At 38.2% G+C, this 20,852-nt stretch overlaps 1 protein-coding gene across 3 annotated transcripts; it reads left to right on the forward strand.

The window, feature by feature from the left end:
* The first annotated feature begins 1,040 nt into the window (after window positions 1-1,040).
* Window positions 1,041-18,454, forward strand: LOC108784483 (myosin-4-like). Of its 3 annotated transcripts, XM_018553320.1 has the most exons (38): window positions 1,041-1,241; window positions 1,331-1,474; window positions 2,044-2,200; window positions 2,292-2,434; window positions 8,254-8,346; window positions 8,433-8,496; window positions 8,584-8,682; window positions 8,796-8,899; window positions 9,005-9,143; window positions 9,231-9,349; window positions 9,441-9,590; window positions 9,673-9,843; window positions 9,934-10,240; window positions 10,328-10,395; window positions 10,566-10,653; window positions 10,759-10,876; window positions 11,086-11,209; window positions 11,294-11,430; window positions 11,523-11,778; window positions 11,869-12,111; window positions 12,200-12,376; window positions 12,459-12,604; window positions 12,691-12,781; window positions 12,874-13,263; window positions 13,355-13,481; window positions 13,684-13,802; window positions 13,903-14,099; window positions 14,181-14,364; window positions 14,443-14,608; window positions 14,725-14,849; window positions 14,969-15,277; window positions 15,506-15,709; window positions 15,802-15,927; window positions 17,474-17,644; window positions 17,739-17,843; window positions 17,955-18,050; window positions 18,208-18,342; window positions 18,437-18,454. In XM_018553320.1, the coding sequence occupies exons 1-38, from the start codon at window positions 1,041-1,043 to the stop codon at window positions 18,452-18,454; spliced, it is 5,811 nt and encodes a 1,936-aa protein (XP_018408822.1). The 3 variants fall into 3 exon arrangements, with proteins under 3 accessions (XP_018408822.1, XP_018408820.1, XP_018408821.1); XM_018553318.1 differs by lacking the exon at window positions 18,437-18,454 and having other exon boundaries at window positions 9,934-10,247; window positions 10,338-10,395; window positions 18,208-18,348; XM_018553319.1 differs by lacking the exon at window positions 18,437-18,454 and having other exon boundaries at window positions 2,292-2,428; window positions 18,208-18,348.
* Window positions 18,455-20,852: the final 2,398 nt, after the last annotated feature.

Below are 20,852 nucleotides of genomic sequence, written 5' to 3' on the forward strand. Positions count from 1 at the left end.
ACTGGACAATTGCTTAGTAGAAAGTTATATGCTTTGGGGATGTTTGGGTTAGAAGGATAATGAGAGCTCAGAGTTTAAGATGCAGATGGTAATGGGGTGAATTTGGGGATGGACATTGGGGAAACTTAGGTGACCCGGCTTATTTCATGCCCAGAACCCAGGTGTGTCAATCTATGCCCCTGGAGAAGTTTGCTACATCATACTACTGTTTGAAATTGTACAAAAAAAACTGTATGTCGTGCAAACAGATGGTGTCATAGGTGTCATAAGCAATATGGTGGGTTGAAAAGTTATGTCAGGGTTTCTGTTCATTTGTGCTAGTACAACAGAGGCAAATGGCGATAACCCAGCACGTTGAATGCTGTTTAATTTCACAATAATTGAATCCCGTTGTGTATGGTCAGCTTTAGCTTCTGCATAAGTAACCTACAGTCCACCAGCTGTGAAATAACCCCAAAATCTTAAAATGCCTTGTAAAAATCTAGATGGCAGGTACTTTCCTCAGCATGTGTTGCATACCCATTTAATAGTTGTTAATGTAAATAACACATTGCTTTAGAATTTACCTTTGTAAAACATGTTAATCCATTATACAACAACAATAGTTAGTGGAATTTGTCAGTTCTAGCTAGTTCTACCTGCTCAAAGTCAAAGTTATTGCTTTGCAATGTTATGATATAGTGCATCCCATGAAGTGAACCTTCCTATTTTATTTTCTATTATGTGTAATTTTCATCTCCTATATCCATTGAAATTCAGGACTATGGGGGCAATTAGTACAGCTAAGCCCTAATAAGCACTTGTGTTTTACTTCACTAGTGATAGTTAGTGTCCAACTATCAAGGGAAGGAAGCCCTGACTTTTGGAACAGTCAACTAGACCTGTAAAAATGTGTAATCATTAATATCTTAACCGATTGCACAAATATAGTATAACAAATAGCAGTTAATGTAGTTAATGTTATCATTCGGATATTAACCCACATTTCACTAATCACAGGATTATTAATATAATACATTTTCCTACAGAAACCAGCAAACATGGGTGACGGTGAGATGGCTGTTTTCGGTCCGGCTGCCCAATACCTTCGTAAATCTGACAAGGAAAGACTGGAGGCCCAGAACAAACCTTTTGATGCCAAGAACACATGCTTTGTAGATGACCAAAAGGAACTCTACGTGAAGGGTATCATCAGCGCTCGGGAAGATGGTAAAATCACCGTAAAGACTGATGATAACAGGGTAACTATTACAGCATATTTTTAATTTTAAAGTAATAAACATCATTAAATTACACTTTTTTGTATTAAAAATATCCTTTTTCATTTCAGACTGTGACAGTCAAAGAAAGCCAAGTTTACCCCCAGAATCCTCCCAAGTACGATAAAATTGAAGACATGGCGATGATGACTCACTTGAATGAAGCATCTGTATTGTATAACCTCAAAGAGCGTTATGCAGCCTGGATGATCTACGTAAGTCTCAATGTCTTCATATTAAGCCTGAGATGAAAAGTCATGGTTTAAAAGAAAATGTAAAATGTGTTATTGCAACACTCTTAAAAATACAATATCTTATTTTAAATCAAAAAAATCTATGCTTAATTAACATTTTTAGTGATTTTTTTTATGCATCAGTAAATTAATACAACCAAACCTGCTAAATAGTTAACCTACCCTGGAAAATAACAGCTGTTATCTGAAAGTCTGAATCTAGTAGCTGAATCAGAAGTAAAAAAAAGAGGTCTTGGTACTTAGCTTCAAAACCTAACCTCCTTTGTAAATTTTTATACTGCGTGCCCAAAATGCTGCAAAAGGTGCTGAAATGTAATGTCGCAGCGCTGCTCCCTGCAGCATACTCCTGTGACTCCATGGGAGATATATGATGTGTCCCCAGGGGTTTTGTTTTTGACACGGCATGCAATAAACTTGCATGAACTATTTTTTTGAGTAAAATCTGAAGTTTCTGTTTAAGCAGTGTGATGTTTTAATAAGTCACAGTTGTTTCATAAAACTAACATCATATACTTCATAATATATTACAGACATACTCTGGGCTCTTCTGTGTCACTGTCAACCCCTACAAGTGGCTGCCAGTGTACAATCCTGAAGTGGTTGCCGGCTACAGAGGCAAGAAGCGTATGGAAGCCCCACCACACATCTTCTCCATCTCTGATAACGCTTATCAGTTTATGAATACAGGTACTGAACTATCCTCCTCTGTTTGTTTGATATTTTCAGGAGCCCCTTATATGGTTTTAAATCAGTTTTAACACACATTTGCATTTGACAGATCGTGAAAATCAGTCTGTCCTGATTACTGGAGAATCTGGTGCTGGAAAGACTGTCAACACCAAGCGTGTCATCCAGTACTTTGCAACAATTGCAGCTATTGGTGAATCTGGTAAAAAGAAGGAGACCTCCAACAAGGTGCGTGCTCAACTTTCAAGCAAGTTATGTGTTTAACTTTAAAACTTGTTTTTTAATGCACTAAATGGCAAGCAGCAGTATAAAAGATGAGATAAAAGCACATGATGAAAAGTATAATAAAGTATGATATTGTCCCAAATAAGACACTAAGGCCACATCTTGAGTATGGAATACAGTTTTCGGCAACATACCACTATAAAGGACATAAAAGATTTAAAGAGGATACAAAGGAAGTCCAAACTAAATTAGTGAAAAGGATGGCAGGTCTCCCTTTTACAAAAGGTTAAAAAACGGAACTTGTCTTATTTGTAAAAAAAGACAAGTTAGAGATGATTAATAATATGTACATCCAAAATCAATGTAAAGCAAAACCAGTTCTTGTAGCTCAGTCCTACACTGAGCTAACTGTATGCCAGCAGATTAACTACAGTGATAGAAAATAAACTGTGCATCCCAAACAGCAAGGGTTGTACAAGATAATATTGATATCAGTTGTAATGAAAATTAGATTCTCACATGTGCATTAAGTTACATTTGTAAAGACAAGATATTTGTTCCTTTACAGAGCATAGGATCTTGAAAACAGAAATGCAGCAAATATTACTTTGTTTGAATTATCTTTCTTTTCTCTTTTTAGGGAGCCATCATATTTCTTCATCTTGGCCCGTGCTAACAAGTAAGTGGTAAACACTGGATACTAGATTATTTTTGATTAAGTGACAAAGAAAGCTGATAGCTCTCCTAAGAGAATCCCCCTCACTTTCTGTCCTGGTGGCACCCAGGGCATTGATGTGAGCAGAAATTTCTGTTTCCTTTCTTTACACAAGGTTCACTGAAGAATTAATTAGAGGGCTGATGACAGTGTCACTGGCTCCCTAGTGGAATCTCTATAGGATTATATGGGGGGAATGTACTTCCAAGAGGGAACAGAAAGAGAGAAAGGGAAAATCAACTTGAAAAAAAAGTAGAACAATGGGCAGGACCTCTAGTTATATACTCTGAGGGGAATTTATCAAAACTTGAGCAGACAAAATCAGGAGCAACTGTGCATGGCAACCAATAAGCTTCTCTCTTTCATATTTACATCTCAACTGAACAAACTGAAGAGAGGAGCTGATTGGTTGCCCTGGGCAACTGCTCCAGATTTTGTCTGCTCCAGTTTTGATAAATTCCCCTCATTGTATTTTAACTAAAAGCTCATTAGTCAGTATTATAGTGGAATTTTTCCAGGAACTATAACATTGTAATTGCAATGTCCCTCAACTACGCACAGCTCTATGGTCAGCTAAGGCTGCAGTTTAGTCAGAGGGGAGTACGAAACACACTGCTACCCCAACTGATATCACGTTTTGTTGTTCTCTCTGGCCTCCTGGCTGAGGTGGACTATGGAGGTGTTCTAAAACTCACAAGGTTATTCACAAAGGGTGGAGAGTTTGGAGAAGGCAGGAGAAATAACCCAGTTAATACATTGTTTGATACTATGCTTTTTAACACACATCCTGTCCAGCAAAACTGAGACACAACAAACTTCTCTGTATTGTATGGACAAAAATAACAGAAATATAAAGGTTTCATTTGTGTCTCCCTTTTGCTGGTGCACAGGTTTATTTAACGCAAGTGCAGTAACTCATAGCTGCAAGTGGATTTCACTTTACTGTAACTTTCAGCTAAGGCTAAAAGACTCTATAAGACATGGCCAAAGAGGAGGAGAAATAGCAGGGACTGTCAGATCTGTGAAAGACAAATTCTGACTGATTCCTATTGGGCTTTGCCCTTTGCACACTATTGCTTTATTTAAAAAAAATCTCAAAGTGGCTGATTCAATTAAACTTAAAAACAGATTCTGTAGCCCTATTTGTGGCTTTGAGCAATAGGATTCATATCTATGTGTTGAGCAGTCTATACATAGGACATGGTCAGTTGCATAGGAACGGAGGGTAGCAGAGATTGTGATTGCAATTACCCCCCTTCTGGGGGTAAAGGTATAAATCCTAGCTAGCCTTATGACTCTATATTGCCATCACCTTGAGCATGTTAAAGCATGAGGCTAAATCATTTCCCCTGATTAAGACTGGACAATTGCTTAGTAGAAAGTTATATGCTTTGGGGATGTTTGGGTTAGAAGGATAATGAGAGCTCAGAGTTTAAGATGCAGATGGTAATGGGGTGAATTTGGGGATGGACATTGGGGAAACTTAGGTGACCCGGCTTATTTCATGCCCAGAACCCAGGTGTGTCAATCTATGCCCCTGGAGAAGTTTGCTACATCATACTACTGTTTGAAATTGTACAAAAAAAACTGTATGTCGTGCAAACAGATGGTGTCATAGGTGTCATAAGCAATATGGTGGGTTGAAAAGTTATGTCAGGGTTTCTGTTCATTTGTGCTAGTACAACAGAGGCAAATGGCGATAACCCAGCACGTTGAATGCTGTTTAATTTCACAATAATTGAATCCCGTTGTGTATGGTCAGCTTTAGCTTCTGCATAAGTAACCTACAGTCCACCAGCTGTGAAATAACCCCAAAATCTTAAAATGCCTTGTAAAAATCTAGATGGCAGGTACTTTCCTCAGCATGTGTTGCATACCCATTTAATAGTTGTTAATGTAAATAACACATTGCTTTAGAATTTACCTTTGTAAAACATGTTAATCCATTATACAACAACAATAGTTAGTGGAATTTGTCAGTTCTAGCTAGTTCTACCTGCTCAAAGTCAAAGTTATTGCTTTGCAATGTTATGATATAGTGCATCCCATGAAGTGAACCTTCCTATTTTATTTTCTATTATGTGTAATTTTCATCTCCTATATCCATTGAAATTCAGGACTATGGGGGCAATTAGTACAGCTAAGCCCTAATAAGCACTTGTGTTTTACTTCACTAGTGATAGTTAGTGTCCAACTATCAAGGGAAGGAAGCCCTGACTTTTGGAACAGTCAACTAGACCTGTAAAAATGTGTAATCATTAATATCTTAACCGATTGCACAAATATAGTATAACAAATAGCAGTTAATGTAGTTAATGTTATCATTCGGATATTAACCCACATTTCACTAATCACAGGATTATTAATATAATACATTTTCCTACAGAAACCAGCAAACATGGGTGACGGTGAGATGGCTGTTTTCGGTCCGGCTGCCCAATACCTTCGTAAATCTGACAAGGAAAGACTGGAGGCCCAGAACAAACCTTTTGATGCCAAGAACACATGCTTTGTAGATGACCAAAAGGAACTCTACGTGAAGGGTATCATCAGCGCTCGGGAAGATGGTAAAATCACCGTAAAGACTGATGATAACAGGGTAACTATTACAGCATATTTTTAATTTTAAAGTAATAAACATCATTAAATTACACTTTTTTGTATTAAAAATATCCTTTTTCATTTCAGACTGTGACAGTCAAAGAAAGCCAAGTTTACCCCCAGAATCCTCCCAAGTACGATAAAATTGAAGACATGGCGATGATGACTCACTTGAATGAAGCATCTGTATTGTATAACCTCAAAGAGCGTTATGCAGCCTGGATGATCTACGTAAGTCTCAATGTCTTCATATTAAGCCTGAGATGAAAAGTCATGGTTTAAAAGAAAATGTAAAATGTGTTATTGCAACACTCTTAAAAATACAATATCTTATTTTAAATCAAAAAAATCTATGCTTAATTAACATTTTTAGTGATTTTTTTTATGCATCAGTAAATTAATACAACCAAACCTGCTAAATAGTTAACCTACCCTGGAAAATAACAGCTGTTATCTGAAAGTCTGAATCTAGTAGCTGAATCAGAAGTAAAAAAAAGAGGTCTTGGTACTTAGCTTCAAAACCTAACCTCCTTTGTAAATTTTTATACTGCGTGCCCAAAATGCTGCAAAAGGTGCTGAAATGTAATGTCGCAGCGCTGCTCCCTGCAGCATACTCCTGTGACTCCATGGGAGATATATGATGTGTCCCCAGGGGTTTTGTTTTTGACACGGCATGCAATAAACTTGCATGAACTATTTTTTTGAGTAAAATCTGAAGTTTCTGTTTAAGCAGTGTGATGTTTTAATAAGTCACAGTTGTTTCATAAAACTAACATCATATACTTCATAATATATTACAGACATACTCTGGGCTCTTCTGTGTCACTGTCAACCCCTACAAGTGGCTGCCAGTGTACAATCCTGAAGTTGTTGGCGGTTACAGAGGCAAGAAGCGTATGGAAGCCCCACCACACATCTTCTCCATCTCTGATAACGCTTATCAGTTTATGAATACAGGTACTGAACTATCCTCCTCTGTTTGTTTGATATTTTCAGGAGCCCCTTATATGGTTTTAAATCAGTTTTAACACACATTTGCATTTGACAGATCGTGAAAATCAGTCTGTCCTGATTACTGGAGAATCTGGTGCCGGAAAGACTGTCAACACCAAGCGTGTCATCCAGTACTTTGCAACAATTGCAGCTATTGGTGAAGCTGGTAAAAAGAAGGAGACCTCCAACAAGGTGCGTGCTCAACTTTCAAGCAAGTTATGTGTTTAACTTTAAAACTTGTTTTTTAATGCACTAAATGGCAAGCAGCAGTATAAAAGATGAGATAAAAGCACATGATGAAAAGTATAATAAAGTATGATATTGTCCCAAATAAGACACTAAGGCCACATCTTGAGTATGGAATACAGTTTTCGGCAACATACCACTATAAAGGACATAAAAGATTTAAAGAGGATACAAAGGAAGTCCAAACTAAATTAGTGAAAAGGATGGCAGGTCTCCCTTTTACAAAAGGTTAAAAAACGGAACTTGTCTTATTTGTAAAAAAAGACAAGTTAGAGATGATTAATAATATGTACATCCAAAATCAATGTAAAGCAGTATTAAAATATTCCCCCCCCCCCCAAAGAATGTAGACACAAAAAGGAGATATTAGATGCATATGAGCTAAAGAATATTTTACCATTAGTACAGGAAGGTCAATGAGGTTAAACTGTGGAATGCTGTACCACTAGTACAGTAGTAGCATATTATATGTTCTTGTGGGAATACAAAATAAAGTAATAGCATACATATTAAAATTCCTAGGTGCTTCCTTTGCATGCTTGGGGACTGTATTACATAAACAAGTGTTAACAGAGTTATGTAATTAGGGTGATGCGTTGAGTGATAATGTCAAGACTTTGATTACTACATGGGGATTTATGAGAGTCGTGTATAGCGACAAATATAACTACGCTCTGATCATAGTTCTGTCCTTCACAGTTAATGTGTTCTTGCAGTGTTCAAGAAATATGATACAGGCTCAGCATTACAGTATTGGTTTCTGACTGTGAAACAGCTAATGTAATTAGGATGTTATTTACTACATAAAAAGCTGCTAGCTCAGACCGGTTTAAACAGCCTTGTACTTACATAATGAGGACTAAACAAAAATTGCAAGCTAAGGTGCTCCATAGTAGAACATCTAGTAGCCATTGAAAACACTTGGCTTTTTAAATCTGATTATATACCTCTTTGCCTTACAATAAGTTCTGGCAGCACAACAACTATGTAGGTATGAACCTCAATGTGAACTCATCCAGGCATTGGGCTTACACTACAAAAACAACAGTTTATCAAATAAGAATACAAACATGTTAATACAGTACTTCTGTTATATTATTGATTTACAAAGTTAGAAATCTGTGAAGGTAGAAATAGTCAGCCATCCAATGAAATCATCTACATATATTTATTGGTGCTTTTGACAAAAACACTGATCCTAGCTGAGCAAGGTATATCCTTAAATATGCATTCATTGTGAAGATGCTGAATCTTTATACATCTTTATCTTTAGGGTACTCTAGAAGATCAAATCATCCAGGCTAACCCTCTGCTAGAAGCCTTCGGTAATGCCAAGACTTTGAGAAATGACAACTCCTCCCGTTTTGTGAGTATAATTTGAAATAAAGCTCACATTTGGATTCACTGTCACTGCATTATCTATAACTTTGCTTTCTTATACACACTGTTTAGGGTAAATTTATTAGAATCCATTTCGGTACCACTGGAAAGCTGGCTTCAGCTGATATTGAAACATGTAAGACATTTTAAATCTCAGTTTTGTTCTTGCCATTGTGACAATATGCCTTTCCTGTGACATTTACCATTCTATGAACACTTACAGATCTGCTGGAAAAATCCAGAGTAACATTCCAGCTGTCAGCTGAAAGAAGCTACCACATCTTCTACCAGATCTTGACAAACAAGAAACCAGAGATTGTTGGTATGCTCACATTTCTTTACAGATGATAAACACAGAAATGACACTTGCAAACCATAAGCATGCGTAATTAAAACATAGCATTAATCATTTTTATATAATGTGTTTGTGTTCAGAGATGCTTCTTGTGACCACCAACCCATATGACTACCACTCAATCAGCCAGGGTGAAATTGTTGTGAAGAGTATTGATGATGAAGAGGAGTTGCTCGCCACTGATGTAAGTAGTTAAAATCTTGGAAAAAGAAACTTTTTCAAAAATGTTCACAGAAGATTTTCTGAATGTGTTAAAGGCACTAAATAATCAGAGCTGTTTTTCCAACAGACTGCCATTGACATCCTGGGATTCACCCCAGAAGAAAAGGTTGGCATCTACAAGTTGACCGGTGCAGTCATGCATCACGGCAACATGAAGTTCAAGCAGAAACAGAGGGAGGAGCAGGCTGAGCCAGATGGCAATGAGGGTTTGTCTTTTATTTTACAGTTTATTTTATGATTTTTTTTTGATCCATGCTACTATGATTTTTTCACACTATACGTCTTATATCCAGTTGCTGACAAGATTGCTTATCTCATGGGTTACAACTCTGCTGATTTACTGAAGTGTTTGTGCTACCCAAGAGTAAAGGTCGGCAATGAGTTTGTCACCAAGGGACAAACTGTACCACAGGTATGATAAAAAGGAAAAAAAAATAACCACATAATAAAATAAACTATATATTCTATAATATATTAACAAATGATTTTGCTCTCCCCTTTAGGTCAACAACGCTGTTGGTGCACTCTGCAAGTCCGTTTTTGAGAAACTCTTCTTGTGGATGGTCACTCGTATTAACCAGCAGCTTGACACCAAGCAAGCAAGACAGTACTTCATCGGTGTGCTGGATATTGCTGGATTTGAGATCTTTGATGTAAGCTAAATTTAAACTACTCAAGGGTGTAATCCTGTCATGGCCAATCTAGTCTATTTCCTAACTTTTTTTTTAACTCTAGTTTAACAGCTTGGAACAGCTCTGCATCAACTTCACCAATGAGAAGCTGCAGCAGTTCTTCAACCACCACATGTTTGTCCTGGAACAGGAAGAATACAAGAAGGAAGGTATTGAATGGGAGTTCATTGACTTTGGTATGGACTTGGCTTCCTGCATTGAGCTTATTGAGAAGGTAAATTCATATATGCCAATTTTATTATGGAGATACTGGCAAATGTATGTGTTGTATGTAATTATGTTAACACTTATCTTTTGTTATTAGCCTTTGGGCATCTTCTCCATCCTTGAAGAGGAGTGCATGTTTCCCAAGGCCACTGACACATCTTTCAAGAACAAGCTGTACGAGCAGCATCTTGGCAAGTGCAAGAACTTTGAGAAGCCCAAACCTGGCAAAGGAAAGGCTGAGGCTCACTTCTCTCTTGTGCACTATGCTGGTACTGTGGATTACAACATCAGTGGCTGGCTGGACAAGAATAAGGATCCATTGAATGAATCTGTTATCCAGCTGTACCAGAAGTCTGCAATGAAACTGCTGGCCAACCTGTACGCCAACTTCAATGCTGCTGATGGTGAGCAGTTTGCCTTTCTTTAAGTTTTTTTTTTTACCTTTACATTTAAATTAAGATAATGACTCTTCATTTATGTTTTATTATCAGATGCTGCCAGCAAAAGTGGAAAGAAGAAGAAGGGATCCTCTTTCCAAACTGTGTCTTGTCTGTTCAGAGTTAGTATGACTTTTAATATGCATTAAGGCTTACATGTGCATCTTAGGCATAGTTAAAAGAAAGTACTATTTGTGAAATGAAAGAAAGGTATTAGCAGTTTTCCATATATTGGCAGTCACATATTTCTATACTGTGCAGTACATCTTACTATATACTGTGTACGTTACAGGAAAACTTGGGCAAGCTGATGTCCACCTTGAGAAGCACTCACCCTCACTTTGTGCGTTGTCTGATCCCCAACGAGACCAAAACTCCAGGTACAATTTTATTATCCTTTTTGTTTTGCATACACCAAACATTGAGGAACTGTAGTTGTTGTGGTCACCTCAGACATTAAGATTTCTAAACTTATTGATTTCCAGGTATCATGGATAACCACCTGATCATTCACCAGCTGAGGTGTAACGGTGTATTGGAAGGTATCAGAATCTGCAGAAAGGGATTCCCCAGCAGAATCATCTACGCTGACTTTAAGCAACGGTAAATTTTCATGCACATTGTAAACATTCTTGTTTAGTCCATGAAAACTATTGAAACATTAAGGATGGATAATGGCATTATATTTGTGATTTGGGAATTAAAAATGAAATATTTAGCATTTCAAACATTTTAATCACCATATATGATGATTTATTCATACACTTTGAGACTGACCATTAATTCCAAACTTTTTTTTTTTTTTACTAAAGTTACAAGGTGCTGAATGCCAGTGCAATCCCAGAGGGTCAGTTTATTGACAGCAAGAAGGCAGCTGAAAAACTCTTGGGCTCCATTGATGTTGACCACACTCAGTATAAATTTGGGCACACCAAGGTATGGGAGCAGCAACTGCCTGAGTACAATACATTTTACATTTTAAATATTTGAATTTAAAATGACATATTTCTCTTGTTGAAGGTATTCTTCAAAGCTGGTCTCCTGGGTACCCTGGAAGAGATGAGAGATGAAAAGTTGGCACAACTTATCACTCGTACTCAGGCTCTGTGTAGAGGTTACTTGATGAGAGTTGAGTTTAAGAAGATGACGGAAAGAAGGTAACATTTATTATGTACTTAATTTAATACAGTACAGATCACTTTATCTGCTGGCAAGGAAACAACTGAAATTATAATCATTTCCTAAACAGGGAAGCCATCTATATCATCCAGTACAATGTCAGGTCATTCATGAATGTCAAACACTGGCCATGGATGAAATTGTACTTCAAGATTAAGCCTCTCCTGCAGAGTGCAGAGACTGAGAAAGAGATGGCCAACATGAAGGAAGAGTTTGAAAAGACCAAGGAAGCTCTGGTTAAGGCAGAAGCTAGGAAGAAGGAACTAGAGGAGAAACTGGTTGTCCTGCTGCAGGAGAAGAATGAGTTATTGCTCCAAGTCCAGTCGGTAGGTAGAATTACATAGCAATACACTGTTTAAAAAAAATATTTTTAACCAAAAGTTATCAGGTACTCAAAAAAAAAATATTTACAACAGGAATCTGAAACTCTGATTGATGCTGAGGAGAGATGTGAAGGGCTTATCAAGAGCAAGATTCAACTGGAATCAAAGATCAAGGAGATCACTGAGAGACTTGAAGATGAAGAAGAAAGCAACGCTGAACTGACAGCCAAAAAAAGGAAACTGGAAGATGAATGTTCAGAGCTGAAGAAAGACATTGATGACCTGGAACTCACTCTGGCAAAAGTAGAAAAGGAAAAGCATGCAACAGAAAATAAGGTATAAGCAACAGGAAAAGTAAAGTCCACTTCCTAATACAAAACACAGTAAAAATATGTATGTTAATCTTTGTTCCTTTTACTTACAGGTTAAAAATCTTACTGAAGAATTGGCATCCCTTGATGAAAATGTCTCCAAACTCACCAAGGAAAAGAAAGCTCTTCAGGAAGCTCATCAGCAAACTCTTGATGACCTTCAAGCTGAGGAAGACAAAGTCAGCTCCTTGACCAAATCAAAGACAAAGCTGGAACAGCAAGTAGATGATGTGAGTATCCTAAAACAACATTTGTAATCTACCATGTTTTTAACAACGGACACATTATTCAACTAAATGTATATACCTGCAGCTGGAAGGTTCTCTGGAACAAGAAAAGAAACTCCGTCTTGACCTGGAGAGGGTCAAGAGAAAGCTAGAAGGTGACCTGAAACTGTCCCAGGAAACAGTCATGGATCTTGAAAATGAAAAGCAGCAAACTGATGAAAAACTGAAAAAGTAAGGATAGCTCTCTAAATTTTTTTTAAATAAAAAACCTGAACATTCAGACAACATTTATACCTTGTTTTAACCTTAATTCCCAGGAAGGACTTTGAAGTCAGCCAACTCCAAGGAAAGATCGAGGATGAACAATCCCTTGGGTCTCAACTGCAGAAGAAGATAAAGGAACTGCAGGTAAAGCAATGGATTACAAAATCTTAATATCTATGATTTTCTCATTAACTATGAATATGAAAACCCCTATAATAATAACCTGCTCTATTTAGGCCCGCATTGAAGAACTTGAGGAGGAAATTGAAGCTGAGAGGGCAGCACGTGCCAAGGTTGAAAAACAGAGAGCTGATCTCTCCAGAGAACTGGAAGAAATCAGTGAAAGACTTGAAGAAGCTGGCGGTGCAACATCTGCCCAGATTGAGGTGAACAAGAAGCGTGAAGCTGAATTCCAGAAAGTGAGACGTGACCTTGAAGAAGCTACTCTTCAGCATGAAGCCACTGCTTCTGCTTTGCGCAAGAAGCATGCTGACAGTGTTGCTGAGCTTGGAGAACAGATTGACAACCTGCAGCGCGTTAAGCAAAAGCTGGAGAAAGAGAAGAGTGAGCTGAAGATGGAGGTTGATGACCTGGCCAGCAACCTGGAGAGTGTCTCTAAATCTAAGGTAATTAATTTCTAATATATACAAGTTTTATTATTCTTTTTTAATCATTATTCTAGAATGAAAACAATAATATTACTAAATGTTTTTGTAGTCCAACCTCGAGAAAGTTAACCGTGTGGTTGAGGACCAACTGAGTGAAGTTAAGGCTAAGGATGATGAACATCTGCGTTTACTTAATGACCTAACTACCCAGAAAGCACGTCTCCAGACTGAGGCTGGTAAGTTAAAAGGACTGTAATATGATACTAAAGGTAATAAATGTAACAAAAGTACCTTATAGATAGCTGAAGTAGTAGCCAAAAAAACAACCCAATGGTATTGCAAGTGTATTCAGAGAAGTAAGAAGTGAATACTTTACATGCACTGTGATGTGTATTGAATGCAGTGTTTTTTTATATGTGATATTTCATATGATTCCAGGTGAACTGTCTCGCCAGCTTGAAGAGAAAGAGACTCTTATTTCCCAGCTTTCCAGAGGAAAGCAGGGCTTCACTCAGCAGGTTGAGGAACTCAAGAGACAGCTTGAAGAGGAAACAAAGGTATTATTGTGATGTTACGTTAAACAAAAATTGTTCAAATAATAAATGTATTATAAATCCACTACATGTATTCCAAACAATGCTTATCTGCATACTCCAGGCCAAGAATGCCCTTGCCCATGCCCTGCAGTCTGCTCGCCATGACAATGACTTGCTCCGTGAGCAATATGAGGAGGAACAGGAAGCCAAGGCTGAGCTTCAGCGTTCTTTGTCCAAGGCTAACAGTGAAGTTGCCCAATGGAGGACCAAATATGAAACTGATGCCATTCAGCGCACAGAGGAGCTGGAGGAGGCAAAGTAAGTTGGAACACAGTAGATTTGTTTTCAACAAACTACTATTGAACCATTACATAAAATTGTTAATTTTTTGCTTTACAGGAAGAAGCTGGCTCAGCGTTTGCAGGATGCTGAGGAACAGGTTGAAGCTGTGAACTCTAAGTGTGCCTCCTTGGAAAAGACCAAGCAGAGGTTGCAGTCTGAGGTTGAAGACCTCATGGTTGATGTAGAAAGAGCAAATAGTGCAGCAGCTTCTCTTGACAAGAAGCAGAGGAACTTTGATAAGGTAAATGTCCAAACATATTACAATTGTAATAACTTTTAAATTATTTGGAAAACATTTTATACCTGTACATAATTTCAGGTCCTGGCAGAATGGAAGCAGAAGTATGAGGAGGCTCAGGCTGAACTGGAGGCCGCTCAGAAAGAGGCTCGTAGCCTCAGTACAGAGATTTTCAAGATGAAGAATGCTTATGAAGAGGCTCTGGAGCAAGTTGAAACCCTGAAACGCGAGAACAAGAATTTGCAACGTATGTGATTTCTTACATTTCAAATCTGTTTACTTATTTCTATAATTTTAAATTCATTATACTGGCATGTGCACGACTAATTAAGTGTAACATTTGTTTGACTCTCTTTTCACCAGAGGAGATCTCAGATCTCACTGAACAGATTGGTGAGACTGGAAAGTCCATTAATGAACTTGAGAAGACCAAGAAGCAGGTTGAACAGGAGAAGAGTGACCTTCAGGCTGCTTTGGAGGAAGCTGAGGTATGGAATTAAAACTTGAAAATGAACTGATAATGTGGATTGGTTTTATTTTGGCATGACTTTTCTGAGTGTAAGAAGTCTGACAACTTAATTTTATTTTTTGTGTTCCTTTTTAAAAGGGATCTTTGGAACATGAAGAAGCCAAGATCCTCCGTGTCCAGCTTGAGCTGAACCAGATTAAATCTGAGGTGGACAGGAAGATTGCAGAGAAAGACGAGGAGATTGAACAGCTGAAGAGAAACAGCCAGAGAGCTATTGACACCATGCAGAGCACACTGGACTCTGAAATCAGGAGCAGAAATGATGCTCTGAGACTGAAGAAGAAGATGGAAGGAGATTTGAATGAGCTTGAGATCCAACTCAGCCATGCCAACCGCCAGGCTGCAGAAGCACAGAAACAGCTCAGAAATGTTCAGGGACAGCTGAAGGTATCTCTAATAACACAAATAAAACAGTAACGTAGTTAAACTGAATTAAGTGATAATCAATAATCCTATTAGTAAATTAAGAGCCCTCCCCACAAAAGAGCAAGTAAAATATACAATAACATTACGCTAGCACAAGGTATTATAATTAGTTTTTGTTGTATAAAATACACAGCTCTATTAAAAGTAGTCATATTGATGGCTTACAACTGCACGATCTTTGTCATCTAGGATGCCCAGCTGCAGTTAGATGATGTCTTGAGAGGAAACGAAGACCTGAAGGAACAAGTTGCTGTGATTGAACGCAGAAATAACCTGCAACAAGCTGAGATTGAAGAGTCCAGGTCTGCTCTAGAACAAACAGATAGATCTCGCAAGATCGCAGAACAGGAACTTCTGGATTCCAGTGAACGTCTGCAGCTTCTTCACTCACAGGTAGAATCTACTACTAAACACCACTAGATTTACCAATGAATGTTACCTTATTTCATTAAATGCTAAATAATACACCTAATCTTTTTTTCTAGAACACCAGCCTACTCAACAGCAAGAAAAAATTAGAAGGTGACATTGCACAGATGCAGAATGAACTTGAAGAATCTGTCCAGGAGGCAAGAAACGCTGAAGACAAAGCCAAAAAGGCCATCACTGATGTACATATCCATTCTTCCACAAACTCATAGCACAAATTATACCTAAGTCAACATTTCAACTGACTGTTTCTTCATACTTTTTAAGGCTGCTCTGATGGCAGAAGAACTGAAGAAGGAGCAGGACACCAGTGCCCACCTGGAGAGGATGAAGAAGAACCTTGAACAGACTGTGAAGGACCTGCAGAAATTTTAAATTCATTATACTGGCATGTGCACGACTAATTAAGTGTAACATTTGTTTGACTCTCTTTTCACCAGAGGAGATCTCAGATCTCACTGAACAGATTGGTGAGACTGGAAAGTCCATTAATTAACTTGAGAAGACCAAGAAGCAGGTTGAACAGGAGAAGAGTGACCTTCAGGCTGCTTTGGAGGAAGCTGAGGTATGGAATTAAAACTTGAAAATGAACTGATAATGTGGATTGGTTTTATTTTGGCATGACTTTTCTGAGTGTAAGAAGTCTGACAACTTAATTTTATTTTTTGTGTTCCTTTTTAAAAGGGATCTTTGGAACATGAAGAAGCCAAGATCCTCCGTGTCCAGCTTGAGCTGAACCAGATTAAATCTGAGGTGGACAGGAAGATTGCAGAGAAAGACGAGGAGATTGAACAGCTGAAGAGAAACAGCCAGAGAGCTATTGACACCATGCAGAGCACACTGGACTCTGAAATCAGGAGCAGAAATGATGCTCTGAGACTGAAGAAGAAGATGGAAGGAGATTTGAATGAGCTTGAGATCCAACTCAGCCATGCCAACCGCCAGGCTGCAGAAGCACAGAAACAGCTCAGAAATGTTCAGGGACAGCTGAAGGTATCTCTAATAACACAAATAAAACAGTAACGTAGTTAAACTGAATTAAGTGATAATCAATAATCCTATTAGTAAATTAAGAGCCCTCCCCACAAAAGAGCAAGTAAAATATACAATAACATTACGCTAGCACAAGGTATTATAATTAGTTTTTGTTGTATAAAATACACAGCTCTATTAAAAGTAGTCATATTGATGGCTTACAACTGCACGATCTTTGTCATCTAGGATGCCCAGCTGCAGTTAGATGATGTCTTGAGAGGAAACGAAGACCTGAAGGAACAAGTTGCTGTGATTGAACGCAGAAATAACCTGCAACAAGCTGAGATTGAAGAGTCCAGGTCTGCTCTAGAACAAACAGATAGATCTCGCAAGATCGCAGAACAGGAACTTCTGGATTCCAGTGAACGTCTGCAGCTTCTTCACTCACAGGTAGAATCTACTACTAAACACCACTAGATTTACCAATGAATGTTACCTTATTTCATTAAATGCTAAATAATACACCTAATCTTTTTTTCTAGAACACCAGCCTACTCAACAGCAAGAAAAAATTAGAAGGTGACATTGCACAGATGCAGAATGAACTTGAAGAATCTGTCCAGGAGGCAAGAAACGCTGAAGACAAAGCCAAAAAGGCCATCACTGATGTACATATCCATTCTTCCACAAACTCATAGCACAAATTATACCTAAGTCAACATTTCAACTGACTGTTTCTTCATACTTTTTAAGGCTGCTCTGATGGCAGAAGAACTGAAGAAGGAGCAGGACACCAGTGCCCACCTGGAGAGGATGAAGAAGAACCTTGAACAGACTGTGAAGGACCTGCAGCACCGTCTGGATGAAGCTGAACAGCTGGCATTAAAGGGTGGCAAGAAGCAGCTCCAGAAACTGGAAGCCAGAGTAAGTATTCTAAATGCAAATGTGGTAGAGATTAGAGGACACTAGCAAATCTAAATATTACAACAATATTCTTTACTGAATATGTTCCCCACAGGTGCGTGAACTGGAGAATGAGGTTGACAATGAACAGAAACGTGGAGTTGAGGCAATTAAAGGCGTTCGCAAATACGAAAGGAGGGTTAAGGAACTGACCTACCAGGTACACACATGTAATTAATAACTGGGAAAATGTATGCAGTTCTTGGGTTAAACTGCTTTTGTTACAAACATGGTGGTATTCTGAATGCTGTAAATTTATTTTCTTTTTCAGACTGAGGAAGACAGGAAAAACATCCTCAGGCTGCAGGATCTGGTTGATAAACTACAGCTGAAGGTCAAGGCCTACAAGAGACAGGCTGAGGAATCTGTAAGTGCGAACTAAAATTATGTTTATAAAATGCATTTTCTTCATAGACTAGACCGATTTTAAGCAAGATAGACTTTAAGCCAGATATAAGGTTATCATGACATATTGTTGTATAAATTCAGAATGTCATTAACGATTGATTAACCCCGTTCTTCAGGAGGAACAAGCCAATGCTCACCTGGGCCGCTTCAGGAAGGTTCAACATGAGCTTGAAGAGGCCGAAGAGAGAGCTGACATTGCTGAGTCCCAAGTCAACAAGATCAGGGCTAAGAGCCGTGACATTGGAGGAAAGGTATAACAACATTTTTTATATTATGGCACTGAATTTTCTTCCTAAAATTACTTCTTGTTCCTTACCTATTTTTTCTTTTTCTTTTTTCTTGCAGAAGGAAAGCGAAGAGTAAATACTTGTGAATGGCTGTAGAAAAATAAACAGTATTTAAATTATGTAGTGCTATTTAAATAAAGTATTGCAATTTCTTTAAAAAATGTTGTAGCCTTTTTATTCTACTAAACATAATTTTCATGGAACAGTTTCTACTTTAAAGCTGAACTCTAGGTAGATATAAAAACAGAAAATGAATGCAGTTATGAATTTATTAAAACATAATAAAATGTTTTCATGCAGCTGGTGTAATTACCTGATTTGACTTAGTAACAGCCTCTTCCCTGTACAACAGCAGCAGGTTTGCTGTATGGACATGTGCTATCAAGAACTTGTTGACAGAAGGAGAGAGCAGTGTGATCAGCAGTGTGTAACCTACCGCTTCTCATTCTCTGATCTATCATAGGCGGGGGGCAGGGAGGTGACCTAGCTTTTTTGCCTAACTGCAGCAGAAGAAAAGTCGGGTCACCAGCCTGGTCTGGTTCTGGACTAGATTCACAAAAATCCAAATCCATTGGAAGATGAAACAGCTCCTATATATGTATTTCAGCCCAGTATTTAACCTGGAGTTCAGCTTTAAATATTGCCCGACTCTTGTCAACATTGGCATTTCAGAAAGTCTAGAGTGTATGAACATGTGATGAAAAAAACATCCAATCAGTGGTGTAATGCAAAAATACAACAGGTCACAGTATACATTTACTCTGCAGCTGACCTCCAGTATTATACTGGTCCACAAGTCCATATTGGAGCCATTTCATTAACCATTCTTTCTAGTTGTCCCTAATGCCCCATGAAATGACACGGTCCATAGAAACTGGGCCAAAATACAGGCATTGATCAGTGGATTATAGTAGGCATTGGTAAATTAGGGGTGACCTTTAAAGTGCACTTCAACGGTTACTTAAAGCTAATCTCCGGGCCAACATAGTCATACTACCTGCAATGACAGATTTCTGCCACCAATAATATAATACTATTCCCAGTAACACTCCCAGCCTTCAGCTCTCTGCTATTACTTGTGAGCGACTCCCCAGTTAAAACAAACTACTCTGTTAACAAGGCACTACCTCAAAGCATGCTGGGAGTTGTAGTATAAAGCTAAGACATGGTCAGTGACAGCAGCTGCATATATTTAAAACTTTTACCAAAGACACATTAAAACCTGTATTTCAATTTTGAATGAAAACTACAGCTTGTGTACCACCCTCTCTGGGTTCTTACCAAACATAATTATAGTTTAATAGAGTGTAGATGCGGCAGGGCCCCAATTATCATCGCTGTGACCTGCCTATGTTAACACCAGGGTGAAGGTTGACAGCAGCAAACATGACACTGCTACTAGCCATACTGGTAAATGGGGAGCCTGTCTTACTGCTCAAACAGTAAAATCTATGAAAAATCAGCAGGGAATACAAATTGGTTCAGCAAAGGAACATCCAAAAAGGGGCACTTAGAACCCTACTAATGTATAGCAGCCATGTTCAGCCCAGAGTGTGTGTGGAGAAGGTTTCACACTACATAAATAAAAAAAAAAAATCTATTTAGCCAACAAACCAAGACCTTGATGAGTGATGTATTTATGCCAGTAGCCATAGTGGATACTATGAGGCTGGAAGGTGGGAAGAGGGCCACATTAGGGAGGTTGTCTTAGGTCTCCATTCCAGAAGAGCTCAAGTCAGATGTACAGCATCAAGCTTTGGGTTTATGCTGTTGTTAGTCATAGATCTTCTTTGCAACCCACCTATCTGTGAGTAGTTATATTGCCTTCAGAGCTTCAGGTCTAATATTAACCCTGTACATCTAATACAGTATTGTAGAGGCTGCAAAATCCAGGAGAGTCTTCTCAGCTAAGAAGTGATAAGATATTTGTTATTCTGAAAACAGCTACAGTTTAAAGATAATTTTTTGACTTTTGCAGTCAAAATTTGAGAAACTCCCCACTATATATCTAAAAATAATAATAAAAAAATATCGCTTATCTTTTGGATGTGTCTTTGTAGTTGGAGCCTTTGCAAGCTTCTCTCTCAATTTCCAAGTCACCATAAACTCTAATTTTCCCTATAGAAAGACTAGAGACAAACTGAGCTTCCCTCATTAACATCCAATGCTTCTAGACCATTAACCTTTTGTTAGGACAGGCAATGTTCAAATCTAGTTTCTGTCCAATTCTTTTTATTGAAAAAAAATGTTTTATATAAAACAACAACAAAGTACAATATAAGTACAGTAAATCGAAAGATTTGCAGTGCAAAGTACAGCAAATACAATGAAAGACATTGCACGGGATAACATGTGTCCCGTAGCAACACTGCAGTAACATTAAAAAATATAAACCACCCAACTAAAGGTAAAATATCCCTGAAGGTCTCCAAGCCCCATAGATAGAAAAGAAAAGGAAAAAGACGTAGGGGGGG

The sequence above is a fragment of the Nanorana parkeri genome, unplaced genomic scaffold, assembly GCF_000935625.1.
Source record: "Nanorana parkeri isolate BGI_ZX_2015 unplaced genomic scaffold, ASM93562v1 scaffold116, whole genome shotgun sequence".
NCBI lineage: Eukaryota > Metazoa > Chordata > Amphibia > Anura > Dicroglossidae > Nanorana > Nanorana parkeri.